Raw genomic sequence first — 21,681 nt, forward strand, 5'->3', positions numbered from 1 at the left:
GAGTGAACAAAAAGAAACTTTGTTGAGAAGAGGATATTTGTATGAGTTAGAACTCTATTCCCTCCTGTTTAGGCTTTTTACTGTTTCCCTTTATACCCAGCTGAAGGTCAGGTTGCTTTGCTGAGGGAAGGGGAGTGTCAGGTGTTAGAACAGGTGTTTTGTTTTCTGCCTGTAGAGTCATACACACTAGATGGGGATGCTTCTTGCCAGCCCTCTGTGGTGCATGAAAATGCTTTTGTGGAATTCTTTTTTCCTGGAAATGTGTTTGTTTTTTAAAGCAGTTCCCCAACCTTCAACCCCCAGTATAAATTGTGACTTCCTTTAAAATCAGCTTGTCATAATGAAGTATGCCTGTTTTCTACCGTTTTCACAGTCTGTGCCTTAGATATATCCCATTTTATGTGGCAATTATAGACTGGCAATTATAGACCTGAAAAATGTGTGGTATGTGTGTGTGTTTGTGGTAAATGTGAATATCATATTTAAAATGTGCTAGGAGAGTGTCACAGCAAAGTAGCCCTGTAAAAAGCCTTTTCTAATAATTGTATGGATAGAGTTAATTTTCCTATGTCAGGTTTTCTTAAATTGGGTATAAACCTGTAGTCACCTTTCCAGAATGATGAGGCTTTTTCAGACTGTTGTAATGGTGTCAGTGGGCTACAAAGTTGGGCATGGACTTATGACCCCCCTGACTAGATGGTTTTGGAGGAGAGAGATGTCAGCAGACTTCTGGGTTTGGGAGAATTTCTATTGTAATGTTCAATTGTTACTGAAGCCAAAGACCCTGTTTGTTAGAAGGGAAATAATTCAGGAGAGCTTTGTGATCTTCTCTTCTGATTGTGAGGTTTGTTTTTACCTTTGTACTGCATTCCAACGTCCCCCCTCAAAAAAAAAGTCATCTAGAAACAGATCATCTTCTTTGCCTAACAGTGATATAATGGCCTCAGGTCCTTCCCTGCCCCACCACCCTGCACCTCAGGGCCATCTGTTCTCTGCAATCCACTTTTCGGGAAAGTCTCTTTTCCCATCTGCTCTCCTTGGGCCTTAGTGCCTGCTCTAAAGATTAATGAAGGCTGCACTGGAACCTCTTTCCAGTTGTTATTTTTTTTAAGGATCAGTGAGCTTTTTTCCATTTGATATGTCCAAATGTTACTCCTTTTTCAGGTGTATTCTTTCATTCTACTAGTCTGGGGGTGGAGAGAAATCTTTCTGTGCGTGGAGGAGGTACTCTGCTTATCAAAGCAAAGATTGACTGGGCTGGCTCTGGCTGCTTTGAAGCTAAGGGTCCTCCTGGCTCTTTGGCCGCTGGCACACAGGCTTGGTGCAGCTCCTTGGGTTCATTCTTTTCTTGTCCTTTCCCTTGTCTCTCTGACAGAATACAGTCGCTTTGAATCGAAGATACATGACTTGCGAGAACAAATGATGAACAGCAGTATGAGCTCTGGGTCTGGGTCCCTGCGAACGAGTGAGAAGAGGTCCTTGTATGTCAGGTAAGTCTCACCTCTGAGCACCAGGCCTTGTGCTGCACGGGGGGAGCTCCGTGCCAACCCAGCCCTTCTTGTTTAACTAGTGGGATAGGGAGTGTGTACTCCCAGTACTAAAACAACACTTTGCACTGTATGCTCAGGTTGTGTACTTTATGGTCAGTATCTCCTCCCTTTTGTGAGCTGGCTTCTTCCTTTTTGCTCCTGAATGACTCAGTATGGGAAATTTTCAGTTTGCTCTAATTGTAAAAGACTGTTGGGTGATTGTTGCTAGTCAGCATTCAGAGAGCACTCAAATGTTCAAAGTACTTTGCTTGCAATCTGTGATTTGAGGGGAAACTTGGCATTCCCCCCTTCCACATATGCATAATAGACATCAGAATTTGTATCCGAGCATATCAGCTATCACTGTGTTCTGGTACAGGGTCTCTTTTAAGAAACCAAAGAACTGACAGGTTGCTGCTTTCTGGTTTTTTTTTTTTTTTTTTAAATTGTGTTCCCTCACTCCCTGTGCACTGGTCTGCTGTGTCTGAATCATGGGACATGGGATGGGATGGTGTATCTTCCACAGGAAGGGTGGGTGGAACGGATGTATAGCATTGAGTGTATTGCTGCTGAAAGCTGTTCTGAGATACTGTCCAAGGCTGAGCTTCTGACCCTTGAGTCACATTATAATACTTTGTCAGGTCAAAGTACAAACCTCTTAGAGAGTTGGATTGCTAAATGAACACTATGGACTCCTCCTAGAATTAGGGATAGTTTCCTTCTTCCTGCTTGGGCTTCTTGGCAAAACTCCAACAGTCTGGGGCAAGTACATTGTACCTCTCCAAGGGTAAAATCCTCAGAGAAAGAGGTCGTAGGATTACTCCTCTGAGCCGTGTGTGTGTGTGTGTGTGTGTGTGTGTGTGTGTGTGTGTGTGTGTGTGTTTAATGCTTGTATCAGACTCTTGGGTTAAACTTTTTCTAGTGGTCTCTGATACCAGCTAGGGGGTGGGGGAGGGGAGGCTACAGTTGCTAGTTGCCTGGCAACGTGACATCTACTCTGTCCTTGGGGTTTGAGATGACGATAGCCAATAGCCAACCGATATAAATGCTAATTGCAGTTTTTCTCTCGGTGCTTGATTTTCTTTTTCCTCAGTTGCTAGTTCCTGACCCTCCTGCAGGGAGAAGAGCCAAGGGAGCCCAGATTTGAGCCTCAAGCCCACTAGAACCCTTCATGGTTCTTTTCTAAAATGAACCCTCAGCTCGACTCCCTCTGTGTTGAGAGCAGCTTTCTTCACATTTGCTGTGAAGAGAGGAGAGCGGGAGGAAGGCTGGACTAGTCACTGGTGATCTTTTCAGTCTCCTGTTTTCTGTCCCTAAGCCCTTGCTCTGGATCTGCAGCCTAGACACTGGGGTGCCAATGGGGGGACTCAGAAATATGCTGTCGCCTCCCGCAAAAGGGTAATACTTATGTGACTTGGTCAGGATTGTTCCATTCCCGTGCTTCCAGCCCCCGCAGATGTGGCACTCCAGTGTGTGTGGGAAGCTGATCTTTAGGCAAGACAGTTTCTTTGGAGAGCTTTATTTCTAAATTTCCCCTCTCCGCCTATCCTGTGCTAGAAATCTCCCTGCCTGGGCAGGGGGAATGGGGCATCAGCTCTCAACCTGGAAGACCTGGAACACCCTTCTCTGGTCCTGGCAAGGGACACATTCCGTCTACCTCTGGGGAGGAGGGTGGAGACTGCACTCTGTTTCTAGTGAATCAGTTTATACAATTTATATCATCTGCCCTTAACCTTATGTAGATAACATCTGTATCCTCAGAGGAAAGTAAATATGGTTTAGAATAGTGAACATTTGTAATCACTAGAGTTCATCAAGGGAAATAATATTTTATGGCTAGATTAGCGAGCTGAGGTATTTCGCTAAGCTAACCCTCTACCAAAGCCTGAAGCCTGGCTCGCTCTATTGCTTTTTGTGCCTGTTTTTGGCCTTTTTTAACTCTGCAGTAGCTTCCTTTTGTTCAGCATTTAAGTATATTCAAGGTTCTTCTATTCTCAAAAAGGAAAGAAAAAAATTCCCTTGATACCAATAGTCCCTTAAACTATTGTCTTGTTTCTCGTCTTCTGCTCACCGCATTTGCCACATTATGTGCCAGGAAACACTAGCTCCTCAAGATGCTAAGTATTGTGTGAAAAATCAGTGGTTCAGTAAGTTGGGCAAATGCAGGATTAAACAGAGGAAAATAGGGTTCTTTACTGCGATCAATCTCCAGGAGGGACTGTACTAGGCAGTGTTTCCCCCAAAGATAGGAGCATGGGAGCCTTATTTGGAGAAACTGGTCTTAGCATCCAGGCTGGGAAATATTGCAGTCGTCTGTACTTGCTGCTGCTATTTCTTCAAATTGCCTCTCTTTCAGTAGGAAAGGAAGTGTACATCTGCTTATCAGCATGGTGGTATGGTTCCAAGCAACTCTGGAAGGCTCCAGAGGGGCAGAAGCCCAACTCTGTCAGTAGTGACTGGTTCGCTGATTCTCTGCCATTGGTCTGACCTCGTCACATTTGTTTCCATGAATTACCGGCTTTCTTCTTTAAAGGCTCTCTTTCTACCTTGCTGACCATTCCTCAATACGTTTCATTAGCTCTACCCCGTAAATGGCAATGTCATTTATGTTCACAGCTTCAAATCCTGTTGTGTAAATGACAACTCTGATCTCTTTACTGAACTCCAGACCCACATATCAACCACTTGTTGCACACGTGACTGGAGCTGCCCTCCCAGTGCCTCAAACAAGCAGTGTGTTCCAAATGGACCCCCACACCTACTCCTCCTCCTTACTTTCCTTATCTAAATTAATTGCGTCACCCTATCATGTGGAAAAGGGATTAGATTTGTTCTGTCACCCAAGGCAGATCTCAACTCAACATAAGGAAGAAAGAGCTCATGATTAAAACTGTCTGAAAGTGGAATGAACTGCTTCTGGAGATAGTAAATTTGATTCTTTGTCACTGGAGGTGTTACCGAAGAGGCTGGGCAACCATTTGTCTGAGTGTTGCAGAGCGGGTTGAAGCTAAAGATCTGCTCAGAGGCTTTTAGTAGTTCCCAGTGTCTTCAGGATGAAGGGGAACAAACAAACATTTTAAACAAACATTTAGGGGAACAAACATTTAAACATTCTCTTTAAATTGCTTTTAAAATCCTTTTAGTAATGCTACGAAGTAGGCATTATTATTCTTATTTTTCAGGTGAGAAAACAGATTCCAATTAGACAGCTAAGAAGTTCCAAAACTGGAATTTGAACCTGGTTCTGACTAGAGTGTGGCTCTCTCATCATTTCCCAAACCTGCTGATAGGAATCAGCTGGCGTGCTAGTAAAAGTACAGATTCCCAGGCTCCTCTTCTATCGATTTAGATTCACCAGGTTTGGGGAAATGTATGTTTTTAACAAGCAGTCATAATGCTTAGGAACGACCACTTGTTTGTCACAATAGACATTTATTTCTGTTTCACTCAAACAACTGCACATTACACTTACTTTAGTTCCTGCTACGTGGAAAACAGTAAAGCACAAGCCTGAGAAATTGGGCGTGGTTGTGGCGGTAGATTCAAGGAAGCGGTAGACGTGGTTCCCGCCCTCCAGCAGCTTGCCATCCACACAGAAGATACTGCGCAGCAGGTGGTTAAAGTGAAGGAACCCTTCACAGTGGGATTTCACCTCTAATTCTGTTTGCTGTTGTTTCCCCTTCTGACATGCTCCTCCTCCCTTCCCTTCCCCTGAATCTCTGTCCTCCTCTGGTGTGCATGGGGTTGCAAAGCTGTTTTGAAGCAAATAACACCCTCTTGCAGCTGCACTGAGGCTGTAGCAGGTGAAGCCTTAGGGAGCTGCAGCCGCACTAACCACAGGGGAGATGGGATTTGTGGAGTGGGGAGCAGGAGGAAGAAGGAAAGATAACAGTGTTTGGAAAATGAAACTTGGTTTTAAAGTCACTAGTGACTTAATGGAAAGGCCTTCCCCACCCTTCACCATACTATAGAAACATCTCTTAAATAGTATAGGCAGGGTGAACAGAGCCCCTCTTTCTGCCCAGTCTAGGGCCTTTGCTCTGCTGGTTAATTTGCCTTCCACACTAGAAAAGTCCACAAAATATGCCTCTCTTGAGCCTTTTGCTCAGGGTCAGGGTGATTAGATGTTTAACTCAGGCCATTCTGATGTGAAGGTGGTAAAAAGACACAGGGTAGGTTAGAGTTCCAGAGACCTCCAAGTTCTACACTTGTATTTAATTTAGTTTATTTATTTATTTCATGAATGAACAAAAGACCTTATCCTCCAAAGCTTGCCAAGAGGCTTGATAGTACATTTGTAGAAATAGCTTTTGAAAGTCTGTTCCAGCTAGCCTGGCTACATTCTTTGCAGTCACAGGACAGCATCAGGCATTTTGGGAGTCCTGGCCTTCTGGCTGGCCATCTGCCATCCCAGTTTTCTTCCCACTCTAGGAAGGAAATCATGCCCCATCTGTAGTCCTGATTCAAGAAACAATGTCAAAAAAAAATGTCAGAAATATTGGCTTGGTCATCAAAGAAGGCTGGAAGATGCTCCTTCTTCTTAACAAGCAGACATTAATTGTACACTGCTCTGTGCTTAGCCCAGGGTGGTGCTCGGGGGAGCCCAACTTTATCTTGCTCATTAGTGAGTTTCAGTAGTGGATTAAGATGCCAACGAGGTAATATTGGCAGGCTTCACTATCTGACAGAATTTGGGAGTGATGATAATCCACATCTTAAAAAGCAACCACAATTTATGTAGTGTTCAGGGCTACCAGAGGATGGGACAGTTTCCTGTATCAGTGATTCTGGAACTGCCTGTTGCTAGATCATATACAGACACCAGTCCTGGACTTGTAATCCCCTCAGCTGATCCAACACGTGCTGTGAACCCCGAATAGTCACACATTGTGGGTCTGTGAATGCCCCTCTAACTTCATAATTGCTCTCTAAGGCCTGAGACTCTGAGGTAGACTAAGGAGAAGAGTGCCCTCCCCTGTTCTCCATGTTCCCTTCTTCAAGGTGTGCAAGGGACTCCTGACTTGCTGCCAGCTGCACTTGCTTCTCCTGTGATGACCCACCTTGTGTCTACCTGAGTACTCAAGTTTGGACTTTTGAGTTGCTCTTCAGGAGCTGCTAGAAATTTTAACTCTCGCACTAAGGTCAAGGGCTGATGAATGACTGCTGCTTTATAGCTCTCTGTGCATCCTTTAGATGGACCAGGCAAGGGAGGGGCTGCTGAATTTTTAAGTAATATGTGCTCTTTATCCGGTACTTTCTGTCTCAGGCAGCTTGGGCTGCTGTAACAAAATACTATAGGCTGAGTGGCTTGAACAATAGACATTTATTCCTCACAGTTCTGGAGGCTGGGAAGTCCAAGTTCTAGGTGCTGGCAAATTCAGGTTATGGTGAGCCCCCTCCCCGCTTCCTGGCTTGTAGATGACCACCTTCTTGCTGTGTCCTCATGTGGCCTTTCCTGGGTGTGTTCTGAGGAGAGACAGGTCTCTCTTTCTCTTCCTCTTCTCGTAAAGGACTGATGTTAGGATGAGGGCCCCTCCCTCATGACCTAATCTAAACCTAATTGCCTCCCAAAGGCCCCACCTCCAATTACCATTACATTGGGGGTTAGGGCTTCAACAAATGAACTTGGGAGGGGGGAACCCAAACATTCAGCCCATAACACTGACCAAAGGAAGAAATCAATGTCTGCCAACTGGTATGGGAGGGATATACAGTGGAAGGACACTGCAGGATAGTAACTGGGAGGGTGTTCTGTGCTCCCTGCCCCAGCTTGGTCTCATCCACCATTCACGAGCATCATACGTGGCCTCAGTCCTCAAAGGGCTTTCCCCAAAGGGATATAATATGAAAGATTAGAAAACTGTAAGAGTTAAATAGCAATAAACAGAAAATATAAAGAAAGATCGCTGCTAAATACATAGTATGAATTTGGAAGAAGGAAATTTGGAGTGGGCAGGGTCACAGAGAAGGGTGGGACTTGGGTTGGGCCTCAGAGGAGCTGCTGATGGCGCAAGGGGACAGGCAGAGCCTCCCAGGCCAGACAGATGGCTGGGGCCACAGGCAAAGAGGTGGGCACACTACTAGGTGAGCACATGGAAGCAGCTACTTGCCTTTGAGGCTGTAGTGCTGAAGTGCTGTTGTTTACTTTGCTTTGAGAAACCTGCCTGACCAGTTTCCTCCGTAGTTGCCATTTTCTTTGCATTCCTGTTCACTAAGACACCAGGGTGGCTGGGCCAGATGCTTATGATTTCTCTGGATCTTTCAGACCCTAAACTTTAAAATTTAGGACCTGTACTGCAGAGACTTTGGGCCTGGTAATCTGTTTACTTTGAGCTGATTATATTCCTGCTTTCCCACTTGGCAGTGAGGTCCCAGTTGAAAGGAAGATTAGGCAAAGTCCTCTGGAGCGTGTGCATCATCCCTGTGGGCAGCTCTTAGGGGATACTATTTGAAAGGTCACCACTTAAACAACATATCTTTCAAGACCTTTGACAACGCTTTCTCCTTAAGAAAGACAGGCAGCGGCATTTAAAGCTGCCGCGCTGAAACTTAGCTTGGGAACTCCAACCTGCAGACCCTGGGAAGTGAGCATCTGCTTTTCGTGCTGCTGTGACTTTGCTCCGGAAGGTGGCTTCATCGCCCACTTTCTGTTTTTACATGCCACATTTTACCTGGGACATGCTCTTTACCCTGCTCTCAAGATAAATCAGTATTTTCTGGCCTGGCCATGATGTTTGAGAAGTTGTGGGAAAACCCAAGATCTGGCTCTCCTTTGCTTCACAGAGGTACATGGCCATAACCAAGGAGAACATATTCAGGGTTGAAGTCAATAATCTTTTATGTAGACCACTCACTGTGATCTTAGGCTGTGGATGGTAGTATTTCCATAAGCTTTGTTCTTTCCCGACATAGTGTTTCCTTCTGACCTGACCAGTCCTTAACTTGGAGGCCCCCATGAGATTCTTTATATTTACACCCAGGAAGGATAAGGAGTTTCTGAGGCTTCTAGTCTCCCAACACACCATCTTGTCAATAAGCTCACACGCATGAGATGGGACCAAGGTGACAGAGTAGTTAATTATGGTCTTTCTTTAGGTGTCCGGAGACAAATAGGTGTTCCTTTTTTTTTCTGCTCACTCTTGGTTTGAGTCAGAGGTTGAAAAGGTTGGTTGCTGTGTCATCTGGACCCTGCATGTGTAGGATTTTGGCTCCAGGACAGTTGTTCAGTCTGATTTCAAAGGGGCGGTATGTTACTGCCTTGACTTTCCTTAGTGCTTGCCCTAAGGATAAAAAGGGGCGGGCAGGAGGATATATTCATGTTGTGGAGAAAGGTGTTCTTTGATCCTCTTACCAAGCCTGACCAGAGGCATTTGTAACAAGGTGCCAATCCCTGTCACTTCCTTAGGTTTCTAGGCTGTTCCTAAGAGAGACTGTTATTGCTAGAAGGCCACAGTTTAGCATGCCTCTTAAAGATCTTAGGTAGGTAGTCAATATTTTTTCAAAATTTATTAAGGTCTAATTTGCATACTTTTTCTATTACATGAAATACATGTCATTTGAAAGGTGGTTTGACTTTACTGCTCAGGCCTGTTCACTTTTACTGGATTACTTCCCACGTGAAAGTTTAGCCTGGTAATGATTTTTTTTTAAAATTTATTTGGTTGCATCAGGTCTTAGTTGCAGCACGTGGGCTCCTTAGTTGTGGCTCACGGGCTCCTTAGTTGCAGCACGTGGGCTTCTTAGTTGTGGCACGGGAACTCTTAGTTGCAGCATGTATGTGGGATCTAGTTCCCTGACCAGGGATCGAACTCGGGCCCCCTGCATTGGGAGCGCGAAGTCTTAACCACTGTGCCACCAGCCTGGTAATGATTTTAAAAAAAAAAAAAGAAAAAAAAAAAGCGAGGCAATGAAGTCGGTCACACAAGGCCTCCTAAATGAATGCCAGACTCCTTAGCTGGACTCCAGGCTGTCCACAGGCAGGCCCTGGGCTGCTTGCCTCCGAGTTTCTGCTCAGGCTGTTCCTTCTAGCCGGAAGGGCCTCTCCCCATCTCTGTCTTTGAAATCTGAACCGTCATCGAGGCCCAGTTCAAAGTTAACACCTCCCCATAGATTCCCCAAGCTCGCTATGACCTATGCTCCCTCTGAAGGCTTTTAGGCCTTGGTTTGTCCTGCCCTTGTGCCTCTCGCTATGACACACTCGGTCAGATAGCACACTCCATGAGGCCAAGACTCATTTTGCTTCTGTATCTCCCTTCTGTCAAACACAGTGCCCCAAAGTAGACTCAGTGAGTATGGAAATAATGGAAGAAAGATATTTTCCAGACATAGCCAAGTGGACAGTTAGCTTTTTTTTTTCTTTTTTAAAAATGTGACCGTGACTTAGACCTCACAAAATTTTTCTGAGATTTAAGAGCCCTGGTCTGAGAGTTGACCATCATACAACTCTAAGATGAGGCCCTGTGCATCTCTGGGACTGGTTTTCATTGTCTGTGAGGTACTTTTCTAGCTCTTAGTCAGACAAAATTTCAGCAGGAGGAGATTTGGAAAACAAATCAAGATCATGACAATGGAAGGACTGTTGAAGGAATTAGGAATGTTTAGCCTGGTAGAGAAGACCTAGGAAGGACTCAGACTCATTAAATGTTTGCACTGGAAAGAAATTCAGAGAATATCAAAGGAATTTCCTTTATTAGATAGGAAGTGGGATGAAATGACCCTTGAGGTTTCAGTGTTCTGCAGAGCTCTTCTCATTTGCTGTTCCGATTGATAGAAAAGGAAATTCTTGTCAATTCACCTTTTACGTTCTCAACTGAGAATGATATTGTAGTCCAGAATTTCAATTTCAAATTTTAGGCTGCTATGTTTTTAACAAAATCATGGTTTAAAAAAAGCGTTGTCCATTCTGTTGTTCACTATTGCTCATTCACAAATTCATCAGATAGAATGTAGGTAAACTTAGGTACTACATTTTATTGGGAAATTGCCTTTTTTACCTTTTTTGCCAGGGAACTTAGAGCCAAACAGGTTCCTCATCTGAAGTAAATGACTCAAGTCAGGTGCCTGGTTTATTGACTCCCCCAGCCCTTTTTTTTTTTCTTTTTTTAAAGTGCCTAGAAGAGTGGTGTCTGTTCATATTAGATGCTGAGAAATATTTGCTTAATTAATGAATATCCTTAAGAATAGACTATTGTATCATCATTTAAAATATTAGTTTTGAAGAATAGTCAGTGATATGGGAAATATTAATGATACAATTTCAAGTGACAAGTAAGGTTGCAAAATTGTGTATACACACCATGTTTGTAACTTAGAGAAATATGTATTTTTTGATTTGTGTGTTTATTATGCAATATTATACAATACCACAACAGTATGAAGAGTTACTTCTAAGTTACATTAAATGTGATTTTTCTATTTTTAGGCTTTATATTTTTCAAATATTCTATAATGAGCTTATATTATTTTAATTTAATTTTTAATGAAATTAATGCATATGGATAGTTTAAAATGTCAAATATTACAATAGCATATGCAAAAAATTTAACCCCTTGCCTATTCACCCCCTTTCTTGCTACACAAAGGTAACTGCTTTCAAATATTTTAACTGTAGCAAAAAGAAATAGTAAATCTAAATAGCCTTCTATGTGTTAAATAAGGGAGTTACAAAATAATAGGGATGTAGAAATATAGTCAAATGAAAAATCAGGCATTTACTTCCACCAGGAAAAAAAACAATAGAGGACTTCCCTGGTGGTGCAGTGGTTAAGAATCCACCTGCCAATGCAGGGGACCACGGGTTCAAGCCCTGGTCTGGGAAGATTCCACGTACTGCAGCGCAACTAAGCCCGTGCGCCACAACTACTGAGCCTGCGCTCTAGAGCCTGCGAGCCACAACTACTGAGCCCGTGTGCCACAGCTACTGAAGCTCATGCACCTAGAGCTCATGCTCCGCAACAAGAGAAGCCACGGCAATGAGGAGCCCACATACCACCACGAAGAGTAGCCCCCTGCTCATGGCAACTAGAGAAAGCCCATGCGCAGCAACGAAGACCCAACACAGCCAAAAATAAATAAATAAATTTGTTAAGAAAAAAACAACAATAGAAAAAGTTTATAGGAAAGGAGGGGTAGTCATCTATGAACACCACTTACATAATGATGTAAAATTAAATATTGTTTAACCAAAAAAATGTGACGTAACTAAATTGGGAGGGCAGGGGGAAAAAATGGGTGAGTGCTATAGAAGACCAATACATAATGTCTAAAATGTAAAAAACAAAGCAAGAAGAAGCAGTTGTTTAGAAATATGTTAGAAAAGGAAAAGAAGCAGCTAAAATATTTGAAAGCAGTTCCTTTTTAAATTGAGTTACATTTTTTGAAAGTCGTAAAAGGAACACATGCCTGTGGTTTAAAAACAAACCAAACAGTTCCATTCCTGACACGCAGTGGGAACTGCTGGCATTCTTGTTGCCTTGGATCTGTGCTTATTTTGTTTTTACTTAGCTCGTGTTATGTGTTTTAATATTGTAAAGTATCCAAAATTCATCTTGGAAGTAAACTGACCTATTAGTTTTATTTAAATCTCAGATGTTTAATCAATTACCAATAATTGAATTCCTCATGCAGAAAATGTTTACATCAACTTTACTATATGTACTCCAGCTTCTTACTGCTGTTGCCAAAGGTCAATATGGTTCTGTGAGGTGCTAAAATATATATTGGATTGTCCCTTTTATGTTTTAAACTTGTAACCAGCAAACTCTCCCTTCTAATCTTCTACAACCTCATCCTAATCTCTCCTAACTCATTTAAACATCTTCTTCCTTCCCTCCCCAAACTAATTTGTGCAGAATCCAAGCTCTTTTCTTTTCCTTACTATATTTGTTTTAATCTTTGAAGCCCATAATGACATTTAGTGTTTCTCATTGTCACTTAGGATAAGGTCTTCACCATGTACGTGTTCGTAGGAAGCTCTGACAGAATAGCTTCCTTGCTTTAGGACACTCAGTTTCGAATGCAGTGCAAACGTGTTCAGATTTGATTCTATCACACAAAGCCCAGAAAGAACCTTGGGGATGGAGGGCCTCCTTAATCTGCTGACCTCAGCCTCTCTCCTTATTGCTTTGAGTGTGTAAATTGAGGGAGATAAAGGGCTTTTTGTCAGAATTTGGGTATTTTCATTTTCAAATACTCTGACAGTGACTTCTTAAGGATTCCATTTTAAGAAGTTTAAGATGTAGATGGGTGTTTCACGCTCCACAGTTTTATGACCTTCTGCATTTCATTTGGGCCGGCCTGCACATGGGGAAATAGTATGTTTTACTTTGCAGCTTCCCTCCGAGCCACAGACCACTGTATTGCAGGTAGAAGTCTAAGTCTTGGAACTAGTTCTGGGAAATCTGCTGGGCTGTATGTGCAAAGGTGTTAACAGAGAATACGAAGAAGACAGAGCCTAGATTGCAAGTAGAAAAATACAAACTTCTCACTGATATCACCCATTTGTGGTGACTGCGTATGAGGAGAGATCCAGTGGATGAGAAAAGTAGACACTTTCATGTAGATGTGTTTGTTCCTTGAGCAGGGGAGCTCTGCTGTCAAGTACCACCAGCTTCACCAGAGCCGAAGTCAGCGGTGTATCCTGAAGGATTGAGCTTGTAGCTTTGGTTTAAATGTTCTTTCAAATCCACCCCCTTTCCCTGCTATCTCATCATATATGAGGTCAGATTAATGTTCCTAAGTCTCTTTTGATGTGTCACTTCCTTACTCCCAAATCTTCAGGGGTCACTAGATCAGGTCTATTCAAGACCTTCCAAAATTGGCCCCAGACCTTTATTTCCAGCCTCATTTTCCATGACTCTCAGCTGCAACCAAGCTGGTTTCCTCCTTTTTTTCAAGCCTAGATGGAATAGCTCTCTCCCCACCTTCTCCTACCCTCCCCTTTAATCTTTACTCTGCATGTCTTGTCAGAGGACCTGGCTTCTGTCCCAGTTATTTTGGTGTGTGATCTCAGTCAAATTATTCTTCCTCCTTGAGCCTCCGTTTCCCCGTATATGAGAGAGAGAGACTGAACTGGGAGACTTCTTTATAGGGGCCCCTTCAACTTTATCCTTGTGCGGGTCAACATCAGCCTTAGCTTTTTCTTGCGCTGCCCCAGGATGCACGGCCCTTTTCTCTTTTGTATTTCTACAGCATTTACCATTCATTGTTTGGGATTGTAGTTAACATTTTTGTGTCCTATCTTCAACTACTTTTTAAAGATTTGTTGTAAACTGAGACAGCCCACTGGCAGAGCTAACTTGTTTCCCTAGGATGTGGCTGAGGGAGAAGACTAGCGAGGGTGTTCTGCTTCGGACTCACACTTCATGTCCAGAAGCTGGGAGGAGATGGGACTCGTGAAAGATTTTTTTCCCTTACGCCCCTTGTTGGGAGAATGGGATATTTACAATGTCAAGACTGAAAGAAGGATGCAGTCTCCCACAGAATTCCTTCTGGTCTGCTGTAAGGCTGCTGGGTGTGTGCTGACTCTTTGGGTTGGCCTTCCTCTGTCATCCTTCCACCTATTTAGGGTTGAGATGACCATTTCATCTTTCACTGTTTGTTTCCAGGGCCTTGTTTGATTATGACCGGACTCGGGACAGCTGCCTGCCGAGCCAAGGCCTCAGCTTCTCCTATGGTGACATTCTACATGTCATTAACGCCTCTGATGATGAGTGGTGGCAGGCGAGACTGGTGACCCCCCATGGAGAAAGTGAGCAAATTGGTGTGATCCCCAGTAAGAAGAGGTGAGTCGTCATGATCATGAGCAAGGTTTTCCTTACCCTGTTCCTGGTATTGATTTCTTTTTTACCTATTATACTATAAGTTGCTTGAGAGCAGTGGATGTGCTTTATTACTCCTTTTTGGTAGAGAGTTGGTGCTCAGGACATGGTTACGATTCAGTGAGTCAAAGATGGCTGCTGTGCCCACTGCAACCCACTGCTGAGACCATGCACTGGCAGTAACAGGACTTCTTTCTGACTCCAAAACAGGGTGGAAAAGAAAGAAAGGGCTCGATTGAAAACCGTGAAGTTTCATGCCAGGACGGGGATGATTGAGTCTAACAGGGTAAGTGGGGATCCCCAAGGAAGTCAGCCATATGTGAAGAGGCATAAGAAGCTTGAAGTCTGTCTGGTGGATAAGAGAACTGGCGAGCACAAAAGAATATCTCTTTTTCAGGGCGCTGGCTCTGTCCTATCAGAATACTGACTGCTTTTCACAAAGCAGAGAGAGCGGGCACCCAACCTCTACAGCCAGTGTATACTCCTCCCCCCTGGGTAACTGGCTCTTGAAGATGTGTTGGAGTTGGACTGTTTGGAAAGCTGACTTTCTTGGGGCACATGAAACCACTTGTGGGTGTCTCCCTGGCTGTAGACCCTTTCGGAGCTGTGGGGACCCTGAACAGAGCCTGGCCTCATCATCCAGCCAGCAAGGCCAGCCCCAGAGCTCCGACCACCCTTCAGACCAAACGAGGCATGAGGGCTCTCTCCATTCACCCCTTTTCTTCTGTGAGCTTCACAGGCCAAAGAACTTCCGGAGCGGTAGAGGGAAGAGAGACACGGAGTAGATGACTCTGTGTGTATCAGTGGCACCTTAGGGCATGTGTCCAGGAGGCTACAGTGACCTTTATCCTTTAGGAAGTACCAGTGAGTGCTGTGAGTCTGGATTAGGTAGAAACCTCTAACATCGCTACAACATTTTCCTGTAAACATAATTTTCCTCTTACATCAACTTTCATTTAATCTCATAGACTCCATTTGTGAGAGATGGTCTTTTGTTTAGCTCACCATTGTCTCCATTTTAGTTTTTCTTGCATGCTTTAAAATCCATTGTTCTGTTTTTTTTTTCTTCCGTCCTTCCCCTCCATCTTCATGTTCTTTCACAGTCGATCAAAACGAAACGTAAAAAGAGTTTCCGCCTCTCTCGAAAGTTTCCATTTTACAAGAGCAAAGAAAACATGGCCCAGGAGAGCAGCGTACAGGAACGTAAGTAGCAGCAGGGAACAGAGAGCAGGCCACCCACAGCCCCGCCCTCTCTTCCTCATTTGCACCGAAGACTGGGAAAGTGTGTGTGGGTATGGGTGTGGGTGTGTGTGTGTCCGTGTGTGTCGGTCCCCCCGTCTATCTGCCATGTGTGCATGCGTGTGTGAGTGTGTGTGTGTGTGTGTGTGTGTGTGTACCTGCTTATTTGCAGAGTCAGGGTAGAAATTGGTCTGCACAGGGAGACGTTGGGTCTTTTTTGTCCAGCTCCTCGCTCTGAAAGAATGTTGGAGGCTCTGAGGTAGAACTGGTCCCAGGGCTTGCCCACCAGGAAGTCGCTGGCACTGGCATTGGGAGTGCCGGGCTGAGCTCTGCTGTGGTGGTGATGAGCAGTTATCAGCCACAGTGTCAAGTTCAGAAAAACGGTTTTTCAAGAAAACCAAGTCTAGGGACTCAGTGTTGCTCTCCTGGCTTCTTCCTCTTGTGTTTTCTTTCCCTTATCTTCACTCATCTATGTCAAGAGAAGAGCCTTTTCTTCCCTGGACACCTGGAGTTGGGCCTCCTTCTTGAATTACACGCACATGCATATGCGTGTAATGCATAGGGATGTTCACACAGCTCTAACAGACTCACTGTCTTCCCAGAGTGTTACAGAGCCAGCTTTCAAAATAAAATCCTTCTTGCTTAAAGGAATTGACACCGAACGGGGTTTACTAAACATTGTCCAAATAAAGGTTTATTGAGAAACACAAAGCTGGTTTGATAGAAAAGGCCATAAAGCTGGGCTAAATGAACTTGCCATCCTGAGAAATATTCTCTTTCTACCATGTGCCTCAGAAATTAACTGCTCTCACCCTAACCTTAAATACCAGGTCAGGCTGCTAAAATATTTCTCACATGGCTCATGGTGAATTGTAAACCTCTCCTCTTCTGCCGCACAAGGAGGGGTCTCGGGGTCCTGAGCTGTTGGGACAGCAGGAGACTGACTAGTTCCGATAGGGAATGTCCTTTTTCTAGGCCAGCATGTTTCATGGTCATGGGATACATAGGTCATCAGCGTCTGGGGTGGCAGCTAGTAGATTACAAGGGTGCCCTCATCCAGATGCAGGTTAGGGCTCACAGCCCTGGGTAGCTCAATAAGAAGCACTAGGTGCAGTAGGAGGCGGTCTGAGACAGGCCTGAGGTGAGCTCACCACAGTTCACCAGGCAAGTTCCAGAACTTCCGTGCTGAGCCCAGCCTGGGGAGGCTTCGCTGTTGGGCGGCCCAGCTGAACGGGGCAGGGGATTGGCTGCTGGATAAGAGTTGAAACTGCCTAGTGCTTATTCTCCAGAAGCTGAGCTCATCCCCTGTGGTCTGCACAACTCAGGTCAGCTTGGAAGCCCACACCTCAGACTGCATGAATCTTTCCCTGAAGGGTTTGGACAGAGTGAGTCAGTATTGGACGAAAGCTCCTTGGGATGATGATAATTCTGCCGGCCTGTCTGCCACACATAGATGTTTGATTTTTCATTCACCCTCAGAGGGAAATGGTGATTTCAGGGGCAAAGCAGAGATGGCTGTGTAACTACACATTTAGTCAAAGCAGGTGCTCCAAGCCTTGGTAAGTCACCTGTCTGTCCTGTCGGCCTGTAGGCTATATATAGACCACCTCAAAAAGGTCATCCACTCCAGGGCCTTTTGGCAGCAAATTGGGCAGCATGAAGTCCAGGTATCATATATGACCTGGGATGTTCTTTCTGTAGCAAAGTTCTTAACCTGGCTATATTTATAGGTCTTCATAGTATTTCATACTTCTGTCACTGATGCTCACCTGGCTCTGTATTCTTCCTTCCCCTTGTCTTTTTCTCTATTTTCTGTCTTCTCCCCAATTCTTTCCCTCCCTCCCTCCTTCCCTCCCTCCCTCCCTCCCTTCCTCCCTCCCTCCCTCCTTCCCTCCCTCCCTCCCTTCTTCCCTCCCTCCCTCCTTCCCTTCCTTCCTCCCTCCCTCCCTCCCTCCCTACCTCCCACTTTGTCCTGCTGTCTGTGAAATTAGGACTTCCCTGGGTTAAGTGACGATTATTATGGAGCAAAGAACCTGAGTAAGTCAAACTTACATACCGTTAACTGTATTTCTGGCATGAGTGGAGTTTCTGGGGTTGGGGTACAGGGGACATGGGTGAGGGCAAAGGGCGGAGGGGAGGGCAGTGAGAGAATTTGTGAGAACTGGTACCACAGCAGGAGGAATTAGAAGTGGCTCTGAATGTCACACTTTTGCTCTGGATCCCTGGTACCCTAATAAAAGCCTATCATCCATGTCTCTTTTTTTCCTTTTGTACCTTGAAATGGTGTGGAGCCGTCTTGGCATCCCACCTTATAAGTGAGGGGGGGCAAGAAGTGCTTCTCCAGGGGTGACCACTCAGCTCATCTCTAACCTATTGTTGAGGTGAGGGGTACCCGCCCGTTGTATTCTTCTTCCAGTGACACAGCACTAAAGAATTGGACTTAAGAATTAGCTGTTTCAGTCTCTCTAAACAGGGGGTAAGAGTACTGTGAAGCCCTTTACCCAGCGTACATCTGGGATGTCCCAGAAGGTTCAGGGGCCTCAGCAGATGGCTGTGGGCTGGCTCCCCACAGAGCATCTCTAAGGGGCTGAGCGGGTGGGAGCCTCGACAGCATTTTCTGGACTATATATATTTAGTGCTTTAGCTTGGGAAAACTCTGACCAACCTCTCCCCTCTGGAAAATAATCCTAGACTTGAAAAAGGAAGGGACCTAGATGACAGGGCCTTAGCCTCCCTGCTGTGCACACAGGCACGTGCACACACATGCGGCCGTGCCGGGCAGGTTCTGTTAGTGGATACTCTCCTTCCATAAGTAATAAAGGCATGAGGGTAAAGGAGCTTCATCGGGGGGTTGCTCAGGAACTCGCATGGGTGGTGACTCAGCCAGTCCTTCCTGGGGGCCACAGCATATCACGGTCTGGAACAGTGTCATCTTGGCTGAAACGAGCAGTGTCTCACTCCATAGTTCGTTGTTTCCATGTTTCATCTTCATTCGCCTGTCGTCTTGGGAGCGATGGGCTTTCTTTGGGCCAAACTGTGCTCTGTGCCTCCTGTGAGTGCGGCTGCTGTTCCCGCTCAGATGCGGGGAGGCCCCAACAGTCTGAGACAGGAGGATCGTCTTGTCTTCCGAGTGTTCTTCTTCATTTGTTGTCTCTGTGTTGTGACATGTCTGTCTTCTCCTGGACGGAGGAGCATCCCCCTTCACCGCTGGGGCCAAGCCCTCTTTCCAGGTAGCAGTGGCAGGAGGGCTGTTGGTTCCACCCATTGGCCAACACGTCATTCCCTGCTGACTGCTCAACCAACCCAGTGCTTAGCCTCTTAGTCCTGCACAATTCTGTACTTCAGGGGTTCTGTGTGGGGAGGAAATTCAAGAGCAGCCTGGTCGCTGGGCTTCTCTTTGCTACTGTCACTGCCCGTCTAGCATTGGGAGGTGCATTTTGGGATAGGATTTGGAAACCATCCAAGTCAGTTCTTCTGATTCAGATGAAGAGGATGCTGCCAAAGATTGGAAGCTGGTAGTCTATAGGGAGGGCCTTGGCAGCCCCAGAGGGCCCTGGGGACAAGTGCGAGGTGGCCGGGGCTCAGGATTGGAGCTGTGCCTCCCAGCTGGTAGGCTGATGTGGCAGGCCTCCCGTGGCCTGACTTGGTTGGCAGCTCAGTGTCTGGCTCTTGGAGCATTTGAGTTTTGTGCCGCGTGTGACCTCTCAGTGGTGTGTTCTGAATCGGAGTCTCTTTCTTGTTGGCTTGCAGAGGGAGTGACATCCAACACCAGTGACAGCGAAAGCAGTTCCAGTAAGTGTGTGTCATTCTCCCCCATGTCATGTAGCTCTACCACGTGTCCCAGCCATCCTCATTCCAGCGTTGCACGGCTGCCATTTCTGTTCAGAGGCTAGTGCTTCTTTTAGCCATGTACACTTGGAGATCCTGGAAATGCTGTGGCCATTTTGTCCTTATGGGATGGGGTTTAGGCTGTGGATTAAAGGGGAGAGCATAAGCCCTGCAGTTCTGGCCAGGACCTGACTTAAAAGCTTCCCTGGGCCCTGGGAAGGCTGAGCAGCCAGTGAGCAAATCCCTGCCATAGCCACTATGGGCTGTAGGTGCTGCCAGTTTTACAGATTTGCTCAGAGACCAAAAGAAGAATGGCTCCTGTGGGATACTGTTCTGAATTGCCTTTCCAGGTCACTAGTACTTCCTGGGTTAAGGCTTGGTGTCCTTACCTTTTAGCTGGGCTAAATGACCAGATGACTGCCCAGTTTTCCTTCAGAGATCCTGTGACCAGGCCAGAGAAGCCACAATTCAAGCTGCATGAACTTTGAGACTACTGGCCTCTCAGGAGTTGTGGCTGGAGGCCCTGAGAATGCATCCTGGGGCTTGATGCAGATATCGCTGCCTTCCCCGGCACTGCCGTCGGCCACTTTGGGACCTCCTAGCGCCCAGTACCACGTCGCTTGGTGACTGTTTTAGGAAGAGCTCATCACTGCTAGGATAGATGGAGCTCTACCGTGAGGGGAGAGCGGTGCTCAGCACTGCTCTTAAAGGGCACTGAGGACCTTAGCCCAGCCTTGTGCCACTTTTCGGGTTGCTTCTTCCAGTGAAGGGGAGATAGGTAGACCCTTAAAAGGGGCAAAGTTTAGTTGCATCTTTGGGGACCTGCATGAGTGCCCTGACTCCCTTGTCCGCAGATGAGGGGACACAGGCAGTGTGTCTCGACCAGTTGACGCTTTCCTGTGATTCTCACCAGAGCAAGAAGGCAACTGAGCACAGTAGACTATTACCTGTAAGGAGAGTTCTGAGAAATTGAGGTGGCTTTTGGTGGAGGCTTCATGGCTTCTGGGTCATGTCCCTTTGCTCAGCTATATTTCACTGAACAAGAGGACTCCTGACTCGTGTCCCAAGGGCGGTGAAAGTCTTCCTGTGCTTTCTTGCCAGTGGGAAGTAGGCCCAAGGGCAGGTGTTAGCAAGTACCAGCTGACAAGGCTGTTTTCTGGCAGAGGTGGGGGTGAAGTGAACGTTGTAGGGAGATGAGGACACAGGGAGGCAGATTATAAAGTGCTAACATGTCTCCCTTTTTTGTTGCAGAAGGACAAGAGGATGCTATTTTGTCATATGAGCCTGTGACACGGCAAGAAAGTAAGCCCCCTTCTGAGAGCCTTGCCTTTGAGCCAGTCTGGTGGTCATGGGGCCCAGCCCAGTGGTTGGCCGTGGCGGCAGAGGGGTGAAGGTGGGGGAGTAGGAGGGCATCCAGCCCCTGGGTGCCTCCTTCTCATCTACTTCTTCCTAGCGTTAGAACAGGGAAGGCCACCCAGTGTGCATCCCTCACTATACCTTTGCTTGCTGCTGGGATGCTTTCCGAAGGATAGGACAGATTGACAAGGATGGCAGAGGTCGATTTCAGTGGATGTGGCCACTGCTAAAAGAGAGGCTTCGGTCCCTCCCTTCCGTGGCTGCTCTGAAAACCCTTGCTCAGCTGTTGGTGCCCATGCAGAGATTTCTCCTGAATCTGTCGGAAAGGGAGAGGCTTCTGATTTCATACTTGCCTTGGACTTAGATATTCTCAAATTAAAGGCTCTTTGATGTCTTTGTAGTTAAAAGGCAGAATGGCTGAAGATGTGCTCTCCCGTCTGAGCAGTGGCTCCAGAGCCTCAGTGCTCCAGGCAGACGGGGAGGGACAACAGGCCGTCTGGTGGGGGCCTCACTGACTGTCTCCGTGCTTGCTCTCCAGTTCACTATGCAAGGCCTGTCATCATCCTGGGCCCAATGAAGGACAGAGTCAACGATGACCTGATTTCGGAGTTCCCGCATAAATTTGGATCCTGTGTACCACGTAAAAGCCCAGGGCATCTTTGGGAGGGAGGCATTGGTGCCCTGGGAATTGTTGCTCTGATGTTTTATGGAAAGGGCCTGCGGCCAGGTTCTAGGGTTCTCTGGGAACAGGGTGCATCTAACACCCTGGAAGAGGGAGTTCCCTGGTGGTCCAGTGGCTAAGACTCCATGCTCCCAATGCAGGGAGCCCAGGTTCGATCCCTGGTCAGGGAACTAGATCCCACATGCCGCCACGAAGATGCCACATGCCGCAAGTAAGACCCGGCGCAGCT

At 46.1% G+C, this 21,681-nt stretch overlaps 1 protein-coding gene across 3 annotated transcripts in view; it reads left to right on the forward strand.

Annotated features, from left to right (window-relative positions):
- The window catches only part of DLG3 (discs large MAGUK scaffold protein 3), a 58,331-nt gene that overhangs the window by 31,652 nt on the left and 4,998 nt on the right, over window positions 1-21,681 (forward strand). For all 3 annotated transcript variants that reach the window (XM_061179158.1, XM_061179155.1, XM_061179157.1), the window contains 7 exons: window positions 1,376-1,490; window positions 14,135-14,311; window positions 14,558-14,633; window positions 15,451-15,550; window positions 19,337-19,378; window positions 20,666-20,716; window positions 21,309-21,410. In XM_061179158.1, the coding sequence (XP_061035141.1) occupies window positions 1,376-1,490; window positions 14,135-14,311; window positions 14,558-14,633; window positions 15,451-15,550; window positions 19,337-19,378; window positions 20,666-20,716; window positions 21,309-21,410 (663 nt within the window). The remainder of the gene's footprint in view (window positions 1-1,375; window positions 1,491-14,134; window positions 14,312-14,557; window positions 14,634-15,450; window positions 15,551-19,336; window positions 19,379-20,665; window positions 20,717-21,308; window positions 21,411-21,681) is intronic.

The sequence above is a fragment of the Eubalaena glacialis genome, chromosome X, assembly GCF_028564815.1.
Source record: "Eubalaena glacialis isolate mEubGla1 chromosome X, mEubGla1.1.hap2.+ XY, whole genome shotgun sequence".
NCBI lineage: Eukaryota > Metazoa > Chordata > Mammalia > Artiodactyla > Balaenidae > Eubalaena > Eubalaena glacialis.